This window comes from Halichoeres trimaculatus, unplaced genomic scaffold, assembly GCF_033239565.1.
Source record: "Halichoeres trimaculatus isolate MK-OKI-2021-1 unplaced genomic scaffold, fHalTri1.1 fHalTri1_scaffold_3, whole genome shotgun sequence".
Lineage (NCBI taxonomy): Eukaryota > Metazoa > Chordata > Actinopteri > Labriformes > Labridae > Halichoeres > Halichoeres trimaculatus.
Genome location: NW_027437181.1, coordinates 28,098,878 through 28,115,738, shown reverse-complemented (window position 1 = coordinate 28,115,738; position 16,861 = coordinate 28,098,878). Strand labels below are relative to the sequence as shown.

At 40.4% G+C, this 16,861-nt stretch overlaps 1 protein-coding gene across 1 annotated transcript; it reads left to right on the top strand.

The window, feature by feature from the left end:
• Window positions 1–43: 43 nt before the first annotated feature.
• Window positions 44–16,613, top strand: immp1l (inner mitochondrial membrane peptidase subunit 1). The gene is made up of 6 exons (XM_074665567.1): window positions 44–130; window positions 9,031–9,141; window positions 9,235–9,323; window positions 9,535–9,661; window positions 15,861–15,971; window positions 16,464–16,613. The coding sequence occupies exons 2-6, from the start codon at window positions 9,037–9,039 to the stop codon at window positions 16,548–16,550; spliced, it is 519 nt and encodes a 172-aa protein (XP_074521668.1). The 5' UTR covers window positions 44–130; window positions 9,031–9,036; the 3' UTR covers window positions 16,551–16,613.
• The last annotated feature ends 248 nt before the right edge of the window (window positions 16,614–16,861 follow it).

Sequence of the window (16,861 nt, the reverse complement as noted above, 5' to 3'; positions counted from 1 at the left end):
ACGCAAAGAGTGCTTGGCCAATCAAAGGCAGCGTTGGTGACGGTCGACCAATGACAGCAGCGATTATTACTGGGCTGCTTGTGGACTCTGGAGGCTTTGAAAGGGAAGCATTTATCTTCTCAGTTAGTAGGTAAGTAAAGCTTTGTGTGTTATTAAAAGCGTGTCTTTGTATTTTTATTTCATGGACACGTGTATGTGTGTGTATTTGAGTTGGCCGGCCGTTGTTCCATGTTTTAAAAAGCCGCCTAACACCTGGCTCTGTGCCATATTGACCTTGTTGGTTCATAACATTGCAGAGGAAGAATATCAACATGACAAACAGCTTCAAAAATACCATAAACATTTAACCGATAAAGATGCTTTAAGCACGATTACATGGCATTCGGAGTGAGGCTTTATCTCACGATCAGAAACCACCCTTGGTGGTCTTAAAGATTTTAGGATCAGAGACCTTTTGTTGTTAAATAAACAGTCATGTAATAACAAACTGCTCCGGAACAGAAAAGATAATGGTGTCACTTTATTGTTTTGACACTTTCAGTGCCAAATGAATTAATGTGGCGGTTCTGACACACACTTCTCACACCATACTTCTAGCAACTATAACTGCTCAGATCTTGCCTAACTGAGTCATTATTCAAAGTATCAATAAAAAATATGAAGCACATAGCTTTAGTTTAACATACCGTAATTTAATCTAATTACATAGGAGCAATTACTTCTAAAGTTGATGTGCTTGAAAATAGGTCAGAAACCATTGTGACCTGTTCATAACTGACATAAAAACAGTAAATTTGAGTGTCTGCAGTGTACCAATTAATACAACACCATGATACATTGCACATTGTATTACAGTAGCTTAAATTTACTCAGTTCCTGTACAAGTTAATCTATTCCTTGTTGAATTGCATCAGAAAAATAAGCTTGTAATCTATTTACCTGCATCCCAAGAATACATTACATCTACTGTAATGTCATACAGTATAATGCCATAAACACATCAGTATTTCAGAAGTACAAGAGACCTACAGGTCACATGTTCACTAGCTCCAGCATGGTTTGTTTTTGTGTCACATTGGGGCTAAAAGGCTCATCAGGAGAAAAGGTAGTGGGTCTGTACTTTAAGCACACACTAGGATGTCAAAGTGAGCTTGCAATTATTCCTACAGCATCGGTTTGTATGTTTAACTGTGCCGAAGTCACAGTATGAGTAGCGTGTGGCTTGCATGTGTAATGCAAACAGAATATTATGGATTATATTTGCATTGCAAAAGTTCATTTTAGTGCAAGCAAGTGAACTGCAGGCATTTTTTTCATGATTTTATTAATTTCAGCAAATTTGCCAAGTGAGCTTTTTTAAATCAAATTGATACACACTCTCAGCTATCTGAGGGTTCACACTAAATTGCAGGAGTGACACACAAAAATATTGAGTGTTTCATTGAACTGTTAAGTGACTTGCCAGAGTAGAATACAGTCTAGATTAGAGTCTTACTGCTTTATTAGAACATATTGAACTTCTGAGGTCCAGCTCATGTGTAATATATTGTAGTAAATGTGAGATTGATGCTACAAATTATGGATGAATTTACTGAGCTGCTTTGGTTACAAGGTGATGGTTTAGAGATTGCTGGGCCACTTTTTTAGCCATTGGTGATGTTTTTGGTAACACCTGCCTTTTACAATTTAAATGTCTGCTGTGGGAACCATAATCTGCTCACAGGGGAAAAGCCAGTGTCTTTGGACTGTATAATGTCCACTCTTAATAGCGGCTGGCTGATGAGTGATCAGTGTAATCCTTGAGACAGCTGTAAAAAAGCTTTGTGAGGCAAAGGGAGGCAGAGGGACGCCAGAGGCAGCGCAAGATCGCAGGATATTGTAAGGCTCCAGAGGAAGCAATAGCCCAACTGCTCACTTTACAAATGCTCTCAGCAGAGGCAGTCCTGCTGTTTTGACAGCACTGTTGAGATTTATGTGTGCTGACAGGAGACCAAGGGAATATATCATGACTGACAACACTGGGCATTGTGGAAAGCTTATACCAGACAAATAAGATGCGCTGACTGACCTGCATCTCTGCTTTGGCTGTACATGTGCAGGATGCAGGAGCACATTGCTGTGGAAACTTTCTCCACATCTTCCTCGCAGTGCCATTCACCTTCTTTTCATTCTCTTTAAATCCTGATTTAACCTCTGCAGCACAATTCAGTCTGTGGTGGTGTAAACACAGTGGTCCAATCCTGCAATAATAACACACTTTGCCCTCTTTTTCAATGTGTCATATGTGCACGTGTATTTTCTCTGCTGTGTTTTTGTCACTTGTATCAGCCTCAGTATCTGATTGAGCTATATAATGGCAGCAGTCATAACATGTCAGACCTTTCCTGGTCAGACTGTTTTGGTTTCTTCAGTCTAATTCTGCAATCGGTGTAAAAACTGCAAGAAGTAGTGGACTTTTTGTGTCCGGGGGATGTCAGATTATCATCAAAATGCTCTGCATTTGTTTTCTTAGTGTTGAAAGTAAGGTAATAGTCTGAGGGCAAGAGAACAATAAACATAGGATGGATATTGTACACAAAAAACTGTAAAAAGACTTTTCCATGTATTCAGAATCCCACAGTTTGATTAGCTTTATTTTGATTCCCTGAGGTTTGCTGCAGGTGTTGCATGAAATATAAAGAGCTGTATAAAGGGTTGACCTGCAGGAAAGAAAAAATAGACATTGAAAAGTTTTCCTTTAGGCTGAGGTGTCTGTCATTGGCTCGTGTTAGAGTGTAACAGGCTTTGTTATGAGCATGTCCCTGCAGAACACAAACTCCTTTGTGAATCTGATACAACACTTGATAAGATCTCTCTATTCTCTCGGCACCAGCCTAGCACCAGGCATTCGCTTGTGGTCAATACAATAAGGCTTAGCGGCTGATTTTTCCATTCTATATAATTGGCTGGGGACTCTGTCAGCCCTCACTTCCTTTCAATTCATAGCAGTTGTATTCATATCACTTGGCTATTATTTGCTCTGGCTGACCCATTGATTGCAGGTTTAAACCCTCAGCTCCTCAAATAGTAACCTCGCTCAGCTGTTTCACGGCTGTGTTGCCGTTAGCAACAATGAAAAGAGCAATATGGAGATCAGTCACTTCAATTAAGCCTCTGATAGAAGGCAGACCTAGAAGAGATGGGGGCGAGACACAGCACTCTTGTGACTGGGACTTCTACATCTGTCACTCTCCATCCAGCCAGGTGTCTGTGTCTAAATCAGCAGGATTATCTCTGATTGGACTGATAGTTGAAACAGACCCCCCCTGGTTGCTGAGCCTCCTTTTTTTTTATCGCTCACATTAAGATCACATCAAGCTCTGCGCAACAGGACTAATGCCCCACCTTCCTCTGCCTTCTGCTGCCCAGAGGAAGACATCAGAGGTGGGATTGGTCCCCGCTCCTCCAGACTCCCTTCCATCTGGGATCCTCTGGGAGACAAGGAATATCTGACAAGGGGCTTGTAAGCCTCTTAGCCCCCCTGTTGCCCAGCTCTCTCTCAGCCCATGTTTTCCTAATTTAGTTGCGTAAGGAGTCCACTGCAAGGCCCTCGTGCGCTGTTTGGATTGAGATTCTCTTTGTGCTTCTAATAGACTGGTCGTGTATATCAATTAACACTACTAGGTCAATGGCAGGCGTAAATCTCCAGAGACCACAAGTGGTTATTCCTTTCTGAGCATTTCCATATGGCTTCAATAATGTGTCTATAATAAATAGTCATTTCTCCCTTTATTTGATTTCTTATTATATTTATCTATCTGTTTGTACATCTGCAGAGTTTCCATCAAGATTGTTAAGACTTTTATTTTTAATCTCTTTGATTAAGATGTTATTTTTATTTCCAAGATGCTTGATGAGCAAATTTTTCTTTCCTGTTTGCCAGTCTTTACAACTCAGGTGCCATTTTTGCCTTTTAATATCTTGAACTGAGACATGTTTCAGGACTTGCTGGATAAACATGGCTCATATTAAATCAGAGAAGATATTTTTTTTATCAAATCAAATATGTTTTGGTTTTGCAGTGAAGTTGCACAAAAAGGTATATTTGACTGGAGAACAGTGCATTGCTGCTTTTTATTCTAATGATTAGTGTTAAAAACAAAGAACAGACTTATTTTCTTTAATCTGCTTGTGATTGACCTGCCTTAAGTGAGCAACTCTCCCCTCAGTAAGAGGATCAAAGAGTTAAACGCACAATGCTGTGTTTCCATCGGCAGCTATTCATTTGTGATCCCCCTCTCTTCCTCACTGTAGCGCTGCGCCGTGACTGCAGGAGGCCGGTGACCACAGATGGTTCTGCAGAGAGAGCTGTGCTGACTTTCTTTGTTTTCCCATGAACATGTTTGGCGTGTAATCCTGGATTAACAGAGAGACTTTGTGTTAATTCACAGCTGTAATACAGCATTCAATTGATGTTGATACTCCCAAACACACACACACACACACACACACACACATGTGCTTGGTATTAGAGGCAAGAGACTGTGTGTGTGTGTGTGTGTGTGTGTGTTGTCTGACTCTTTGCACAGGGGAATTGGAGGTAATAGAGATCCAATCAGAGGTCTCTGTGGATGTCCACCTCATTGTGAATCCCAGAGGAGTCACTGCAGCTTATATACACTTTGTATGAAACATATAGGTAATGCTATTGTGTGTGCACATTCACACCACATATGCACACACACTATCAATGACAGGGGGTGCCTCAGAAAACCAGGCGGCTGCATATGGACTCTCTTGATATCACTCACTGACTGTGTGATCTTGTTATGCAAAGTCCCTTAATCCCTACCTATGATGAATGCGCGCAGGAATGGAGGGGGGCTGAGACAGATATGAGGGCAGCTGTAAGAGAGGCTGTCCACTGTGCTCTGAGAATGAGTGCTAGCAAAGACTCCTGATCCCCCCAGCCTGGCAGAAGAAAGAGAAAATGTGAGATCACATCTGAGAGTGCATTACAGTACAGCACTGACAGACACAGACACCGGTGGAAGACAAATAGAGCCGAACATGCTGCCTTAGTGCAGACCTGAGATTCACATTAACCTTTAGACTCCTTGCTTCCCAACAGAGGAATTATAGAGCCAGAGGTGTTATTGTAGCAGCTGTGGGAGGACTGACTTTATAGCTCCTGAAGAGGAGAAGCAGAGCAGGCTGTGACTGGAAGGGGGCACCTCATTTGGGCCCTGCGCTGAGCTTGTACACTTGTCCCCCTTCACCTGCTCGAGCACCGTCATTCGTAGAGGCGGCTGGAAGCGAAGGGTTGCCAGGGGTGATCAAGAATCAGACGGAAGAGCGAAGTAGCAGCACACAGGGAGGTAAAAGGAGGGAGTTGGTCTTTTTTGGATCAGAGATGATGGCGACTGGGCCAAAGAGACAAACCATGCTAGGGATGAAAGAAGACAGGGGGTTAGTAGGTGCAATATAGTTGGCATGAAGGAGAGGGAGAGCATTGTGTGTGTGTTTGTGAGAACACTGGAGGGGGGTAATGGGATTAGGGGTAACACCTTTGGCAGGGCCGGGAGAGCCACCTGACACCCGGTCTGTTGGGGACCTGGGGAGATGAAGGGGGGCAGTGGTGGTGGTGGTGAGGCAAAGGGAGAAATTGGGGGACTAATCCATGTCCATCTTTGGGAAGTCATTCCCAGAGCTCTGAGGATTTGGGGCTTTGGTTTCCGCTCTGCTTGCTTTGGTTAATAATACCCTGGGAGGGAGAGAAGACATGGAGAGAGAAAGAGGGAAAAGACAGAAGGAACCAGGGGGATAGAGAAAAAGATTTCTTTACCCTGTGGTGGACTGGCATCAGCAGACTGAGATAAAAATGTCTCAAGTGCAGACTGACCTCTCAGCCAAGTTGTAGGGAGACATGTTCCCATACCATTATATTCTTCCTAACACCACTGCCCCCCTAATCTCAGCACAAGGTTTAGATTTACAATCTCACTTTAATATCTGTTATATAGATCCAGTTTGTATGATTGTGCTTGTAATAGGATTGTTCTCTACAGACTACATTCCTTTTCATTAAAACAGATATTTTAACTCTCTGCCAGCAAATACTCAGAATACACCCACAGTTAAGCACAGTTTACCCAGAAAAGAGAAACAGAACATGAGATACCTGCAGATAATTTTTATCACATTGGTTTTCCGAGCGTTGCTAACATTAGCAGAGGTAGCAGAGCCAGCTTTTGATTCTTCCTCCAAGTCATTATACATATGTCTGCGCTGGTTGCTCTGATCAAGTGGTTCTGTGGCAGATACAGTAACACAGACTTCAAACAACTTTATCCCTTTTTTCTAGAACAAAATAAAGCTGAACCCCACATCATCTGCATAGCAGCGGATATTAGTTAAACCCTTTTAAAACTATGACTAGTGATGCTTTTTTTAGTCATATAATTTCCCTAAATGCATGTATCTCCAACCTTCAGTCAACATCTCAGTAGGGATGTAACATGGAATTGCAGGACAGGATAAGCTTCCTCCCAACAGACAGAAACACTCGGCAGAACCAAACTCATGAGAAACCACCTGCCTGATTGGACCAGAAGGTTAGAGGACGATAAGATAACAAATGAAACAACAAAAAATAAACCAACTTATGGCTTCAGAGTTTTTGTTAAAGGTAAAACCTTGTTTTGTGTCAGCAATTCCAACTTGATCGTGATAATTATGACTTAAAATGATAATTATAACAGTTCAAATTTTGAGATGAGAGATGAGATTAAATAGGCTGTTTTATTCATTTTAGCAGTTAAAGTGGAGCAGCAATTGGATTAGGGCTGAGTACTGGCAAAAACCTCACACATCACAACACTTGGGTCACAATACGATAATACCTGGATACAACAACATTGTAATATATAGCCAAATTTTACACAGTTAACTGTTTGATTGAAAACATTTTTTTTAATTTCATTGTTTGAAATAATGAAATTCAGATTCAGTATTTCATATATACACTTAACTTGAAAACATAAAGTGCATCAAGTTTGTCACTTTAACTACTGCGATATTAACCTGATGTTGCAAAGAAATCATTGGTTGAAAGACGTGGTCAGTTGGTGAAACTGATAAATGTCTCTTGGTGTAACCAATGTTACTCATAAAAAAAAATCTAATTTTGCACAAAACATAACTATGGTCATTATTTTATCAGTCTACTACACTGTAAAACAATAACTTAAAATGATTTTAAACTAACTGACCCAAGAATAAAGAGAAAACATTTAGGTTTACGGCATCAAAACCCACATCATCAAGTTAAAAAATAAAATATTTTAAAAATACTCTTGAGATTATATTTATTACACAGTTTATGGGCAGGATACAGCGCAGAAGCTCTCCAGCGCCATCTACTGCAGTGGAGGTGCGGAAGACATTGTACTTCCAGCTCACTTGAAATATTTTATTTTAACAAAAATATTAATATTAAGAGTTGAAATATTGATATTTCATCACAGGTCAAAGTATCTCAATATATTGCAGAATCATTATTTTTTCACACCTCTTCATTGGATTAATCTAGACAAAATCTGAACCGTAAATGAGGGCATAATTCATGATTATGTTGTTTGGACATCTGTTTAGTGTTTACTCATTCTGTATAACTCTAATATAATACTTTCTTCATAGGCGGCTGTGATTTTTTAATATTAAGTAATTTGGTAGTTTTTGATCCTTGTTTTCAACTTATGTTATTTAAATTTTAGAAAAGTATCTCTGTGTTGAATTTCTTTACAAAGAAATGGTGTCTTGATTAAAAAAAGTACATTTTTTTTACCCCATGGGCAGATTTTTTTTTACTCTTCACAGGCAATTTTGTCATTATTTGTCTTTTGATATCTCAAAAAAAGGTTTCTTAAATTCTTAAATTAAGTTGAATAAGTATTTAATTTTAACTAAGAATAAGACAAGCACTTGCTTAGAGTTCCGTTTTTGCAGTTTACTGTATCCATTGTTGCCATAAAATAAATAGCTTAATGTGTTTCTGTAACATAGCTATGATTTAATTGTGAAGTGTTACAGAAAGTATATAAGCTCACATGTTATATGACAACAATGGATTAAAAGTGGACTTGTATTGTTGTGTTTAGGTCTTCATGTGAGCAGATAACATTTTCTCTGCTGCACTAAATGCATTTTTTCGGTGAGAAATGGATAACAGAGGCATCCAAGGTATTTCTAACATGGTTAGAGATAACATAACTCTAGGTGTATCTCTTCTTCCCTAGTTCCACAGTTTTTAGCTGTTCGTTTATTTTCAAAGATGTGTTTCCTTTCCTTTTTCCTTCCGTGTGTATGTGTGTGAGCACGCGTACACACGGTGCATGACACTTGGTAAAGATTGACTCACTTTCTTCTGTCCGTCCAACAGGTTGCAGCTTGAGTAAAAGTCAATAACCTGAGTGTGGCTGGGATGTTTGCTCAGAAGACACACAGATAGTTCTTGTGTGTGTTTGTGTGGCTGAGTGCAGGGCAGGTGGGTGGCTGTGGGGGGGTGTCTTTGTGTTTCCATGGTGCTGACAGAAGTTGATAACTGCTCTAATGATTGTGGTGGTGGTGAAGGCAACACAGTGTCAGGGACTGGCTGCAGTAGGTGCAGAGCTGCTTGGCTGGATATGTCACAGTTTCTGTGTTTGTCCATCACCTAAACTCAAGGTGTTGATTGGTACATCCTACACACAGTCAAAGGTCAGGGCAGTTTTCGGCTGTGAACTGGCCGCTCAGCCCCTGAGAATGAAACACCAGGGAAAGTGACATCTTGGCAGTAGGCCAACTGTGACAACCTTTTCCACACCTTTAGAAATTAAACTGCAGAAAGCCTTTGTTTTTAGAAATCCACTGAGGGACTTAAGCCTGCCACAAATGAATGAGACACTGAATCATGCTAACTATGTGCTGTATGTAAAGAGCAGAGGGTAACTGTGTTTGCTGACATTGCTCCATAACCTACACTTTATGTGTGTGTGTGTGTGTTTCTTGCAGGTGGAGATGTTCCGCCGTGTTCTAGGGAAAACTCTGGGGTTTGTGGGCTACACCATCCAGTATGGCTGCATTGCACACTGTGCCTTTGAATACATTGGAGAAATTGTAGTGGTTTGTATTTTATTATTCTTAAAGTTTAAGACTGATCCTTTTTCATTTGTAAAAGATTTTATCTAATTTTGTATTTATGTTGCTTTGCTTCAGTGTTCCGGTCCATCCATGGAGCCCACCATCATCAACCATGACATTGTTTTCTCTGAGCGGATGAGTCGTCATCTTTGCAAAATAGAAAAGTAAGTTGCTTAAAAAAAAGTTAAACGTAAGTTCCAATCGGATAAAGATGCTGTAAACAAAAACGAGTAAACATAAAAAAGTTTCATTCACTGAATAATGTTTGGCTTCTTTGTTTGTCCTTTCTTTATTTCCTACAAGACGTGCTCTAAAAACTGAAGGGGCACAGATTACACTTTTCATTCTTAGTTTGTGATTCTGTTTTCTCTACAGGGGTGATATAATAATCGCAAAGTGTCCATCTGACCCAAATATGAACATCTGTAAAAGGGTGATTGGACTTGAAGGTGACAAAATCTGCACGAGTGCCCCATCAGCCCTCTTCAAAAGCCACACATATGTGAGTATATTTGCAGTGCACGCTGTATTCAAAGTGCTTCAGGCTCTCCTCAACACGTCGTGTGATTGGATGCTTTACCAAAGACACACCCTGATAGCAGTTTTACCGTTTTTGCCTACTGCTTACATACGTCAACATTTCTTTTAGATAAAAGAAAGATGGGAAACTATGCAGGGAAATGGAAAATAAATACAGAATGCATTTTCTACAAAACACTTGATAGTTTGACAGAGTCTGTGCATAATGCAAAACCATCTCTCAGTTTTTGTTTTTCTTTGTGTGTGTGCTGCTGTCTATACACTATTATAGTTGTTTACATTTTAGACCACACACATCTATTTTGTGTCATTGGTCAAAATATCAGCTTTTGACAACACCTATATTTCCTCAGAACAGTGATAAAACCAGAGAGTGAGCAGGGGTTCTGCCGCTGAAACCACTGTCATTGCTTTTCTATTACTACTCTCCCCAACGCCCACAGCTCAGGCCTGCAATCTCTCTGAAGCCTGTTAGAGTTAGTGCCAGCCGAGTGGACACACTGATGGGTGGGCGGAGGTGTGTGTGTGTGTGTGTGAGAGAGAGAGAGTCTATGTGTGTGTATATGTCTGTGAAGCAAAGGTTGCGTTTAAGTTGCATGTTTTTAAATTTATTGTGTATTTTATGGATGATGTGCAGACTGAGTTCAGCAGATACATAGCATAAGGCCGAACCATTAAGCGTCATTCATGAAACCATAAGAGAAACAATGTTTCCTCTTCTGCGAGCTTCACCTCCACTTTGACATGACTGAAACTGTGAAGGTGACATCAGTGAGTTTTGATATTTGATCCCAATATACAGCAACTGTTGTTTCGTTTTGGGGAGTTTAAACTTGCAACTTTGTGGACACTTCCAGATTTTTGCTAGCTTATGATAAAGTTTACAGACTACCATAGATTTTCTTTCCCTTAGTCCTCTCAGTATTTTGCTGTTATCAAAACCAATTGCTGGATTACAAATTTTATGATGGCATGTAAAACTGTAATTCAAGTAGTTTATAGCCCTTACCGAATCTTGCATGAAAAAATATGTTAAACCTAAAAACCTTCATTAAAACACACAAAATGTATGAACACAACATTAAGTCATACTGAACAACCAGGGAACTATTCTAAACAAATGAAATATACATTTCCCAGAAAACAATAAGTTAACACAACACATGGATTTTTCTTTAACAGCAATCATACCAGGATCACCAGATAAGCCCTTTTTGCTTTGTGCAACTTCCAAAGTCCTCCAAGGTTGTAGGTAAAAAATTGCACTACCAAACTACAACTCGCACAAAAATGTGGCTGGTTATGGAATGAAAAAGCCCTTAAATAAAAGTTCCTCTTCATTTTATGCAAGTGGTGAGTGGAGCTGTGGAGCTGTGGAGCTGTTCAATGTGAGCTACTTCAGAAAGGGGCAGAAGTTAGGGCTTCAGTCAGGTGGAGGTTTTAAACAGCTTTTAAAACAGGCTGAAAATCAAACAGAAGTCTCTTTTTGCTCTGAAAAAGGGAACCACCAGCAAAAAGACTAACTAACTTTCATTAAATTTAATGCCTAAAAGTGTATTTTGCAGGAAGGTGTCATATTGAGTGAGCAGAAACAACCTGAGACCAGTGGTCCTCCACAGGGGTCGCTAAAATCCATACAATCAGTAGCTAACCACTTTATATTACAGATTCGTTTTTTAACTACTTTCTGTCTGTGTTTTTAAAGTCTTTCAGATGTCAAACAGTGACAAAAATGTACATTTTTTTATGGCCCAAAGTGATACCTTCAGTTTTCTTGACAAAAAATTCAAAGACTTAAAGACATCAAGTTAAAAGTTTTGTTGAACAAATAAATGCAGCGAATTTGCAGAATTTAACGCTTGAAGAAATATATGCAGTTTGAAGTAATGGCACAACAGAAGCTTTTGTTTGATTTTTTGTTCAGTCAGTCGCTCAATTTTCTCCAACTAGTTGTTTTGACCCGAGTTAAGAATTGGAACAAACGCAGTGCTCATGTTTTTTTTATTAATCTAAATGTTTTTTGTTATACTGTACATGTGGCTAAAATAAGAGTTTTTTAGTTGTAAAGATACATAATTTATTTAATGCAAATGGAAAGGGATTTTGATGGCAAATAAGAGTGCAGATAGATTTCTAAATACAGGTTGAATTGTAGTTCCTTAAAATTTGCTAAATCATGTGGAAGAGCTGACCCTGTCTGCAGTGTTTGATAGCTTAGCCCCTGTGCAGGTTCACCAGCTGCTGACCAGCATCCTGTGCAGCTAACAGAAAATACTGTTGATAAGTATCACACTAAACTGGCAATAAAAACCTAAACTATCTCTTTAAATACTGACACCAAATTTGATAAGTTTAGACTTTATAATCATTGATGCCAATTGATAAAGCTCTCAAGATTAGATCTTCAGAAAGTCCTTGTTTATAAATAAGTCTTGTAAAGGGGAGGAGTTATTTGTGTATGAGACAAGAAGGGTAGGACTTCATTTTACTGGCTAATTAGCTTAAAGCTAGTGAGAAGAAGTTAAGTTCATGTTGGTTTTGGCACCGCCCTGTGGACCAGGTGTTAACTCTTTACTTATTTGTTTTTTTCCTTTATGTGTAAAAGGTCGCTCTAAACTAAAATTCTGAATCCTTCCTACATTTAACAATCCGATGTATCATCACTCATACAAAACTCTGCCATCACAGATGTTAAAGGGGGCGACTAAGCCAGCCTGCAGGTGCTCACATTTACTATCACATCAGTTTCAGTAGATCAAAAATTAAACATGACATCTATGATATAAATAAAGTCTTGAGCCTTTATTTTTGATTTTAACCAGCTAAAAACCTCTCACTGGAGTTTTAATCAGATTTGATCATCACAGACTGGCAGAGAGAGATTTTCTTTGAGTTTGTATTTTTTAATGTTTTTGATAATACAACTGGTCTGTGTTAACTACACGCAGCCCTAACTCTCAAGTTTGCGACATGATAGAGGAATGAAATAATTTCACTACATGGTTATAAACAGATAAAAAGTTATGCCCATGTCCCTCACAGAGGGTCATGACTGATAATTAACATATTTCGATCCATCTTTGATTGATTTTCTTGGTCCTTTGTTTGGCCAGTAAATCCTTGTAAAGAGTTTGTTTTCCCACAGAGGACTTCTCATAAAGTAAAACATTGCATTTTGTGCAAATTCTGTCACAACATTATAGCAGCCAAGTGAACCTTGTGTGTGAAAAGTAGAGCTACACAGTAAAAGATGGCAAAAGTAGAAAAGTGTTAACTTCTTAAGACATGTTTATGTTAGCAGTACCGTGCTCCTCCTGACTGATACTGTTCTGTACAAACAAAGCAGGTTTAAAAACTTAAAATAACTCCAAAGCAAAGTGGATTTTTAATTACATGAAGCCCAATAAATGCTCTCCCAGGGTCATATTTTTAAATCCCAGGAGAAATATCACTAACTAACTGAGAAAATTCCCGCTGTTCACATAACTGTTTGGCCTCCCTCTGGGAGTTAAGTTTCCCCTGAGGCTGTATGTGTTTGTGTGTGTCTGTTAGGACGGTGTGAGGCATTATGGGAGGACCTGTAAGGAATATTTTTGAAGGCAGTGTTAGACCCTGTCATCACCTCCTTTTTTTTGTTCTGACAGACAGGCAGGTCCTCTCCACCCTCAGAGCTTCAACAGCAGACTAATTGCCCTGTCACCTTTTAGGAATCATTTCTGTGTCTGAGCTATTGTGTCAAAACAATGACACTTGATCCCTAATATTACCGCAAAGAGCGCGCCAGAGAGAGTGACAGACAGAGAATGAGAGAAGGGAGGGAGAGACAGACAGAGAGACAGGCAGAGAGATAGAAAAAGAAAGTTGGAGAGGAAGAGAAGGGGACAGACAGGGGATGAGACAGACAGACAGACAGGGGATGAGAGAACAACAGGGAGACAGACAGTGGATGGGACTGGCAGACAGACAGAACTAAGACAGGCAGAGAGGATGGGAAAGACAGACAGAAAGACGGACAAAGAGAGAATAAGACAGACAGACAGACAGCTCAAACACCATAGAGAAAGAGAAGAAATGTTTGCGTACGTTCTGTTCTTTGCAGTAATAATGAGAAAGGTGAACTGGTCGTTTTGTATTTTAATGCAGACATAATTCACCGCTTCCATCATGTTAACATAATGAGCACAGTAATGGCGCGCCTGTTTAACAGCACACCTCCATATCGAGCAGAGCTCCAGTTCCAGAGCTCCTCGACACGTCTCTGACAGGTACACAAAGCCTTATGTCTCCACAGCCTACAAGTGCAGGTGCAATCTCTGCCATGCATCAAAATGAATCTACACTGAAACACTGAAACATGTTCAGCCTGCATGGACCTCAGGAAATCTGTGTGGCTGGAAACATCGTCTGTCAGTGACACTTCTACCTGCTCTTATGTCACAGTTACACCTTGATACTATTTTATTTGATAAAATTACAAAACATTCTGCACATATTAAAAAAAACAAATGTGTGGATGTAAATCTAAAAATCAAGTTTGTGAGTACTCTGAGTTTTTAGAAGTTCTTGACACTGCAGTCGTCTTTTAAAAGCAGAGTTAGGGATGTTGCATTTTCTGGTTACTCTGCAGCAACTTCATTTTAATTCAAGCCTTTGCCTTTCACTCAATGTTTTTCCTTGCTCACACACCTACTTGCAAACTGATATGCATAAGCTTTTATCCTCTTTCTGGCCATTGCACAGCAGGTCAAGTTTCAGACCTCTTCACTCTCTCACTTTTCTAAAAGAGGTGTCGCTAATCCTTTGAAGTAGTTTCTCTTTGAACCCAGGTTTGGACATTAGGTTGTCCTGTTTGTTGATGTTTAAACTAAGGTGTTTTTTAAACTGTTAGCTATCCAATTTAAAGGTCATAAGTGGGCAAATACTGAATACTAAATAGAACAGACATTATGTTCAGGTAAGTCATAAAAAGCTTTTTCTATGAGAGGTTGCATCAGCATCGTGTTCTCAGTGAACTCTGGACAGATGCTTGAAGTGTCTTCATCAAATCTTCGTGCCTTCCGGATGAGCACAAGGAGGATGGATGTTTTTTTTAACAGTAGATGAGGGGAAACAGTGGGTTCTGGTTTGGCAGATGACAAACGGTAGTGTTTCTTCTTCCTGTGCTTGGGAGCCAGCATATGTTACCATGTTAATGAGGTGTAATGGTGGGAATCCAGCATGCTGACATATGGTTCTCAGATGACTCCTTTAATGATATTCATTTGTGTCGTCGTTATTCACTGAGTTGTTTACCTCGTGTTAGGTCAACGTGTCACTGGCTCGTGATTATGTCACATCATCTGTCTCAATTATCGAATATGAAACAAAACGCAGCATCTTGCAGTAGGAGTCCAATCAGAGAGCTGGGTGATGGGAATAAGGAACGAGGCGTGACGTCAGGATTCTGCTCCTTTATTCCCGTTATTCTCTTTCCTCCAGAGGACTTTTGCCGTTAAAAAGTTAGGCAACACAAAAATAGACTCGTGGATTGTGATGCCCATTATGACAATATAATGTGTTGTTGATCCTGTCTGCACATATAGGGGGGACAGCGCACTTAATTAGGGCCTTGACAAGCCTACTCTCCTAAAGTGATGAGATTAATCATAATTGGTGTCACTGTGAATTAGAGCCCGCTTGGATGACCGCCCCACTGGCAGGTCGGACCGCGGTGGAGACCCTTGGACACTGCTGCTAGCCGCAGCTTAGCCCTCTCCAGCTCCCTCTCCCTCTCCCTGCCCAGCTATCTCAGGCCCCTCTCGCTTGCTTTGCCCTCCCTGGGTAAGAGGGGCGCAGATCTCAGCCAACAGCCTAATGACCCCGTTTGAAGTTCTTCTAAATCCCCCCCGACCCTGCCCGTTACCCATGACCCCTCTCCTAAGACGGTTCGGGGTTAAAAAGGGACAGGCAGGTTGACGTTAAGATAGGCTGAGGAGGGAGGACTGGCTCTGGCCACTCATTGGGGGTAGGGGGTGGAGTTAAGGTAGGTCAACTCACTCTTACATGTTAAAGTGAAGCCGAGCTGCTTTATTAGAGGTTTTCTGTCTCTGTTTCACCGTGTAATACAGCTGTTTTGTAATCTCTTTTTTTTTCTCTCCTTGTGTGTGTGCTGATGTTTTTAGGTTCCAAAAGGCCATGTTTGGCTGGAAGGGGACAACCTTAGGAACTCCACTGACTCAAGAAGCTATGGCCCTATTCCTTATGCCCTCATTCGAGGGCGGGTGTGCTTAAAGGTAAAAGAGGAGATGCACTGTATGTTTTTTACGTATGAAATATGTGTTTCATTGCAGGATCAGGTGGATAGATTCATGAAACCTCTTCTCCTGGCCAATCACATAAAATGGGTTTTCGATCAGTCCCTTATGGCCACTTAAAGCCCAATTCAGAGGCATGAGTCAGTTGGAAGTTCAAAGCAAGTGTGTCTGATTGACCAAGCCTGGACAGCATATTGTCTAGCTTTCCATTCTGCTGTGTTGTCATGTCACTGGATGTCATAGCAACCACGACCCTGGAAAACAGGTCAGGCAACCTTCTGTCTATCTGATTGGACAACGGCACTCCACTGGAGGCCCTATTACCACAGCTGATAAAGGAACAAGATCAGCAGACACTTACTCAGAAGACACATTAGCAAATGTGTCTGAGAAATGAGACAAAGTGTTGTGTTCTAATTTTTCTTTATTTTATTTTTAACCCATCGTCCTCTCTCCTTTTATCTCCTTCAGCTCTGGCCACCAGAAAGTTTCGGGACCCTTGGTGAAAGCCCGAGCAGACAGATCATTAAAGCTCAGAAAGACTCAGACTCTGATTGACTCATTTGTAATCCTTTTGCTGTATGGCACATTTTTTAAATAAAGCTGATATTTATTTAAGAAGGTCTGTGTTTAAGTGTTTTAAATCAGTCATGGTTCAACTAGGATTCTTATTTTCTGTCTTATTACCAAAAGAAAAAATCTTAATCTGGGTCTCACAGAGCGCTGGCAGTGGCTGTGCTGTAGGAGCAGCATTGCGTGAGCAGCAAAGACGAGCTGTGTCTCTGCGGAGCTGCTAATGGGGGAGAGTGGGCAGAGGCAAAGATGGGAGGCAGACGGTTTATATCTCATTTAGAAACAAAACGCACAAA